The 6,910-nt window shown below is 42.3% G+C and overlaps 1 protein-coding gene across 1 annotated transcript; it reads left to right on the top strand.

Annotated features, from left to right (window-relative positions):
• Positions 1–3,156: 3,156 nt before the first annotated feature.
• ANAPC16 (anaphase promoting complex subunit 16) lies at positions 3,157–5,126 on the top strand. The gene is made up of 3 exons (XM_037745870.1): positions 3,157–3,235; positions 3,573–3,647; positions 4,295–5,126. Exons 1-3 carry the CDS (start codon positions 3,157–3,159, stop codon positions 4,408–4,410), a joined length of 270 nt encoding a protein of 89 aa, XP_037601798.1. The 3' UTR covers positions 4,411–5,126.
• The last annotated feature ends 1,784 nt before the right edge of the window (positions 5,127–6,910 follow it).

The following is a 6,910-nucleotide window of genomic DNA, read 5'->3' as shown; positions in this document are numbered from 1 at the left end:
CCCGGGTTCAAGCGATTCTCCTGCCTCAGCCTCCCGAGCAGTTGGGATTATAGGTGCCTGCCGCCACGCCGAGCTAATTTTTATAGTTTTAGTAGAGACGGGGTTTCACCATGTTGGCCACGCTGACCTCAAACTCCTGACCTCCTGATCCACCTGCCTCAGCTTCCCAAAGCGCTGGGATTACAGGCATGAGCCACTGTGCCCGGCTGGATGCTGTTTTTAATCTCAACAGGTTCACCTTGATGTTATATCTCATGAGTCTAGGATAGTAAACCAAATCACCTGTAGTTAACCTTGTGCATTAACTTTTTTGTGCATCTGCTCTCTGATAACCGACATCTCACATAAGCAGTATACAGCAGTTTTCAGCATTCTCCTGCCCTTGGCCAAAATTGTCTTCACCCAGTTATTAGTGAGCAAATTAGAGACTGCCTTCCAGCCCACTAGTGGCCATATTTTTGTGACACTGTAAGCCACTGAAGTATAAATTATCTGCATTGTCTAATTTCCTACTGTGAGGTAATTTTTTTTAATGTATTTGTTACCATCCTTATTTATTGGACTTGGTGATGGTGTTAGATTTGGGCAATTTACTGAACTTTTCCCTGTTTATAACCTTTGCTTGTCCCTTAAGAGGAAAGCTGATGTTTTGCTACTTGCAATGGAAGAGATTGCCCCCAGCTGACTCCACTCTGGAGAAATTCCAGGCTTTAGACTGGTACTGATATCACATCTAATAGGATGTGGCTAAGAAGCAACTGGACTTTGTGATTAATAGGGAGCTGCAAATCAGCAAAAATGTGTCCCACAAGCATATAGTGTGGTGGAGTGACATGCAGAGGTGCCTTTTTGAAAGTTTAGCTTATATCCTTCTGCTTTGAAGTTCATTACCAAGGAAAATATGCAAATATCACAACTTAACCATTTTATCCTAATGGTGCCTGTGATGAAATGTAAATGAAAGGTGGCACTTCCAAGAGCTTCCATATACATCTTGGCCTGATCCTTATAGCCCATAATCCCACTGCCTTGTGTGCAGTCCTAAACTTCAGGATCAAACCACCTGGGAGGTAAACTCTAATTGTCTATGCTTTGCTCTTTCTAAAATAAAAGAGGAGTTTCAATGAGACTTTTTTTTTTTTTGAGACGGAGTCTCGATCTGTCGTCAGGCTGGAGTGCAGTGGCGCGATCTTGGCCCACTGCAACCTCTGCCTTCAGGGTTCCAGCAATTCTCCTACCTCAGCCTCCAGAGTAGCTGGGATTACAGGCAGGTGCCACCACGCCCGACTGATTTTTGTATTTTTAGTAGAGACAGGGTTTTACCATGTTGGCCAGGATGGTCTCCATCTCTTGACCTTCTGATCTGCCCCGCTTGGCCTCCCAAGGTGCTGGGATTACAGACATGAGCCACTGCACATGGCCTAACTGGACTTTTTAAGCAAGAGTATGAATAGGATAGTGAATGTTGACATATCATTTACACAGAAGACCTGGTGTCAACTGTTCTCAACAGTCTCTCTTCCTCTTCCTGTCGTGGAATTTATAGTTATTTGCTGTTCATTGCTTTTATCTTAAAAAAAACTCAGTGATATATTACCTTGTCTAGATCTTTAAACTGGATTGTCAGTGTGATATTTAAGTGGTTTTTTTTTTGTTTGTTTGTTTGTTTTGAGATGGAGTCTCAGGCTGGAGTGCAGTGGCACCATCTCAGCTCACTGCAGTCTCCACTTTCCAAGTTCAAGCGTTTCTCCCACCTTAGCCTCCCAAGTAGCTGGGACTACAGGCATGCGCCACCACGCCCAGCTAATTTTTGTATATTAGTAAAGATGGGGTTTTGCCATATTACCCACGCTGGTCTTGAACTCCCAAGCTCAGGCAGTCTACCTCCCTCGGCCTCTCAAAGTGCTAGGATTGCAGGCATGAGCCACCGCGCCCAGCTATTTGGTTAATTTAAATGAAAATACTGATTTGCTCAGTTTGATGATCAGCTCACAAATGACTTATATTCAGCCAGAGAAATGGGAGCTGGTGGAGAGGATGGGATCATATCCCATTATCAGGTTTGAAGGCCAGGCATGGTGGCTCTCGCCTGTAATCCAAGCACTTTGGGAGGCCAAGGCAGGCAGATCACCTGAGGTCAGGAGTTTGAGACCGGCCTGGCCAACATGGTGAAACCCTGTCTCTACTAAAAATATAAAAATTAGCCGAGTGTGGTGGCAGGCACGTGTAGTTCCAGCTACTTGGCAGGCTAACGCAGGGAGAATTGCTCGAACCCAGAAGGTTGAGGTTGCAGTGAGCCAAGATTGCACCACTGCACTCCAGCCTGGGCAACAGAGTGAGACTCCATCTCAAAAAAATAAAAATAAAATAAGGTTTGAATTTACAGAATGTAACGCTCTCTCTGAAGAGTATAAAGTGTATACATCCCAATAATTATATTTTAATTTTTTTTATCTCTTTGAAGATAATATTGGGAGGATGCCGTATTGGTTATATATTTAAGCTCTTTGGATACTACACCTGTAGGTTTTTTTACTGGTTACTGTGACTTCTGAAATAACATCTCCCTTGTGTGAAACTCAGCATGAGGTCAGAATGTGTTAGTCCTGTCTCCTTGCCACTTAATACCTGGCCAGCACAACAACCCGTGATTGATGGGTGAATGCTTGACGCCTAGTGGTGCTGACATGAACTACTGCCTGAAAAAGGACAGCTGTGTCCTCTCTCCCCATTTGTTCTAGGATTTTTGCAATAAAGCACATCCCCCCAAATGGTTTCTGCTACCCTTTTAAAAATCAAATGTTTCTACATGAGCTGTAAATTTTCGAGAATATGTTTTGCTGTATCAGCCCTTGCCTGACAAGGAATAGCATGAACTAGCTTATGTTTCACAATCATCTTCCAAGTGCTGTAGCAACTGAGTTGGCCACTTCTTGGCAGTTCTTGGCACCAGCACAATGGTAGGTTCTGAACTTGCACCATACTCTGATCGTCATCCAAAGTGCAGTGTTTTGGTTCATTTGGAAAATCAAGGTTACAGTTTGCATTCACAGAATGAAATTTCCCAGCAGTGTTCCGTGATTGTCAGAGTGATGTAATGTGATATATTAAAAATCAACAATTGTATTTTTCTCAGCTTTGTTTTTTAGACCGAAAATGACTTGGAGTTTTGGTGAACCTTTATATTTTAACACCACAGGAGCCAGCCACATGGCCAAATGTGTCAGCTGCCAGTGTTTGCTTGACATACAGAATAGAACATTAAGGAACTCTCAGGTTGGGAGGAGGGAACTGTTGACCAGGACATCAGACTGAGGTTTCTTGTTTTTGTTTTTGTAAGCACTATTTTTAAACTCTTAAACAAGTAGAGGGACTATTTTAATATTCTACGTATAGAAGAAATAGCCTTTATGACAGTCTTAGTTCTAAATGAAACAGAACTCATCTTTGTAAACATTAAGAACTAGATCCTGTATATAGAAGCAGGGAAAAGAACAGACAAGCTTACTTGGTTTATCAGAAGCCATAAAACCCTTAGAGGAGATTAAAACCTTTTCTCCTTTTCTTTGTAGATGGCTCTGAGAGGTTCCTCTGCGAATCTGTTTTTAGCTATCAAGTGGCATCCACACTTAAACAGGTGAAACATGGTAAGCACAGGAGTGTTGTGTACTTGACTGTGAGAATAAATTTGCTAGGGGGTGGATGAGGCTGTGACAAAAACCCCCAAACTCAGCAGGGCCATTTAAGTGGACTCCCTAAATTAAAGAACATTCTAAGGTCTTAATCTAGTCATAATATCCACATTGAGGCTTAAGGTTGGGGCTGGGTGCAGTGGCTCACGCCTGTAATCCCAGCACTTTGGGAGGCCGAGGCGAGAGGATCACTTCAGATCAGGAGTTTGAGACCAGACTGGCCAACATGGTGAAACCCCATCTCCTGAGGTCAGGAGTCCAAGACTAGCCTGGCCAACATGGTGAAGCCCTGTCTCTACAAAAATACAGAAATTAGCCAAGCATGATGGCAGGTGCCTGAAGTCCCAGCTACTTAGGAAGCTCAGGCGGGAGAATCACTTGAACCGGTAGGCAGAGGTTGCAACGAGATGAGATTGTGCCATTCCACTCCAGCCTGGGCAACAGAGTGAGACTTCATCCCCCCACCCCCCCCCCAAAAAAAAGAATCTTTAGGGGGAAAAAAAATCCATAGAAATTATTTTTATACCAGTCATCTTGGTGGTTGGTGGCAGTCCCGTGGGCAATACATTGTTGTATAATATTCTCTTCTTGACTCTTCACAGATCAGCAAGTTGCTCGGATGGAAAAACTAGCTGGTTTAGTAGAAGAGCTGGAGGCTGACGAGTGGCGGTTTAAGCCCATCGAGCAGCTGCTGGGATTCACCCCTTCTTCAGGTTGATGCTGCCTGGATGGTCACCTGTGGTGCACAGCTAGTTCAGAGCCAGTGGGGGACTTTCTCACAGCATACACAGCCATCCAGAGAGGTCCACAGCTACGCTGCCGAATTGTTAATGCACATTTGTACTTGGTTTCTCTGTATCTATTCATAGGCAACAAATACTTATATGTGTGATCTTTCAGGGAATGTTTTTGTTTATTTGTTTTTAAAAGTATTGGGAATCAGATTAAGACAATCGGTTTCAGAGAACCAGAAGGTTTGGGGTTAAGAGATATCTATAAAATTTACACAAGCCAGGTAAGGTACATAATCAGATTTAGCCAACTGAATGACATCTGTCCTGTCATCCATACAGCGCCTGGAAATATTCACCAGTCAAGGTCAAGGTCAGCCTCTGTGGTTAAAAATAGAACAGTTTGACCTAAAAAAGTTATTTTGCAGATGAATGTGATTTCAACTCAGGACTATCCAAATGGGGAATTTTCAAATACTCATTTTTTTCCCTTTTTTTAGACATCAATTCTAGAGATTCTGACTTTTTCTACCTTCTTCTAGACATGCCAAATGCTGGCAAAAAGAATTGTTTTTTGGATATGGCAGCACTTGTAAAAATAAAGCAGTAAGCAAAATCCTTTTAAACACGGAAACCCTGAGTTCATCTCATTGGTGGACTCAAGCAGGTCTGTAGCAAATAAATCCTTTGAAAGAGCTCCAAATTGGTGTCTTTATCCTTTCAAAATCTCAGGGATTTGGGATGAGAAGAGGTCAAATTACTTTTTGCAAGAAGGGAATCTAAAAACCATTTTTCCTAAACAAATGGTAGACTCGCTTTACATCAGAGATATTTGTCTTTATAGGAGTACATGAATTTCTCTTATTGACAAGTAGATTTTTTTTTAAGAGACAAGCTGTTGCTGTGTTGCCCAGGTTGGCCTTGAACTCCTGGCCTCAAGTGATGGGATTACAGGCATAAGCCACTGAGCCTGGCCTCAAGTAAGTTTTTATACCATGATAGGGAAAAATCTGGAAGGCTGAGAGATGTGCTTTGTTTCCCCTCGTGGGACCCCAGGTTCCACAGTAAACAACTGGGATAATCATTTATTACATTGTATGCAAATTTTGCCTTAGACAGCGTTTGTCTGTTTCCTCATTAATAACTTGCACTGATCTACTTAGAGCTGCTTAATTATAAGTAAATATAATCCTAGTAGCAATTGGCCTTAATCTCAGGAGTTCAATAACGTGTTCTACCTGATGGGAGGTGGTGACCTCATTCAGTCTGTTAAGAGTCTGAGCCCTGTGAAGTTAAACACCTGCTCATGGTCACATAGCCCAGGCAGAAGAAAATCTCGGAACTTGGAATAGAGCCCAGTTGCCTGATAATTAATCTCATTGTTGTCTCTAAAGCAAATCAGAGACTGGGCATAGTGGCTCCCGCCTGTAATCCCAGCACTTGGAAAAGCCAATGTGGGCAGATCACCTGAGGTCAGTAGTTCAAGACCAGCCTGGCCAACATGGTGAAACTCTGTGTCTACTGAAAATATAAAAATCAGCCTGGTGTGGTGGCACACTCTTGTAATCCTAGCTACTCAGGAGGCTGAGGCACAAGAATCGCTTAAACCCAGGAGGCAGAGGTTGCAGTGACCTGAGATCATGCCATTGCACTCCAGCCTGGGCAAAGAGCGAGACTCTGTCCCAAAAAAGTAATAAGAAAAATAAAAAATAATGCAAATCGGAGCACAAGAAGTACCAGTCCACTAACTCAACCTTTTCCATATTAATAATTCTCAACTAAAAGAAGTTCCATATTTGAAAGCATTTTAGTTTTTAACAGTACTTATTAGCATCAACCATCTTGATAATCACCAAAGGAAAAATTTAAAATACCTAGACTGCCATAAACCTTTAAATTGGATTTTCAGTGAGAATTTAGAAGCAATCACTGCCTTCCTCTTAATTGTTTCATTTGTGTAACCATGCAGCAGAGGCACTGTGTTACCTCATCTTTACACTTTGGCATTGGAACTTATTACAGAATATTTTCTCTAAATTGGATGTTTCTTTATATAACCTTAGAAACCAAAGTGATCTTAGCATTAAACAAAAATGCCGTCTGAAGCACCTTTCCCATTGATCACTTAGCTGCCCTTTTAGTCTTTCCAAGAATAAGACTCTCACAATTTTTTGAAGAGAGTACCTCCCTCTCTGTACCTTTCTGTCAGACATGTCACATCATCCACAACTCCTGTTACTATGCTTTGGGCTCAAAGATGGTCCCAGTTGCTCATCTGTCATCTGTCATCTCTTGTGCCAGTCACTCACAGGCATTATTTATAATCCTCTGAATAACACAGCAAGATACGTAATACCCCCTAATATAGAAGAGGAACTTGAGGCTCAAAGCAAGTGTCACTTGCCAAGGCTGCACGGCTAAGTCAGTGGCCAAATCTGGACTTCAATTCAACTCAGCCAGACTCAAAGCAGCTTCTTTTAGATGCAC

This window comes from Cebus imitator, unplaced genomic scaffold (assembly GCF_001604975.1).
Source record: "Cebus imitator isolate Cc_AM_T3 unplaced genomic scaffold, Cebus_imitator-1.0 Scaffold215, whole genome shotgun sequence".
NCBI classification, from domain to species: domain Eukaryota; kingdom Metazoa; phylum Chordata; class Mammalia; order Primates; family Cebidae; genus Cebus; species Cebus imitator.
This window is presented reverse-complemented; position numbering and strand designations above follow the sequence as displayed.

Excerpts from the sequence above, each read along its gene's own strand:
- ANAPC16 (XM_037745870.1), top strand. The coding sequence starts at position 3,157 with ATGACTTGGAGTTTTGGTGAACCTTTATATTTTAACACCACAGGAGCC. Across the intron at positions 3,236-3,572 it reads CAAATGTGTCAGCTGCCAGT|ATGGCTCTGAGAGGTTCCTC; the intron begins GTTTGCTTGACA and ends TTTTCTTTGTAG. Across the intron at positions 3,648-4,294 it reads ACTTAAACAGGTGAAACATG|ATCAGCAAGTTGCTCGGATG; the intron begins GTAAGCACAGGA and ends GACTCTTCACAG.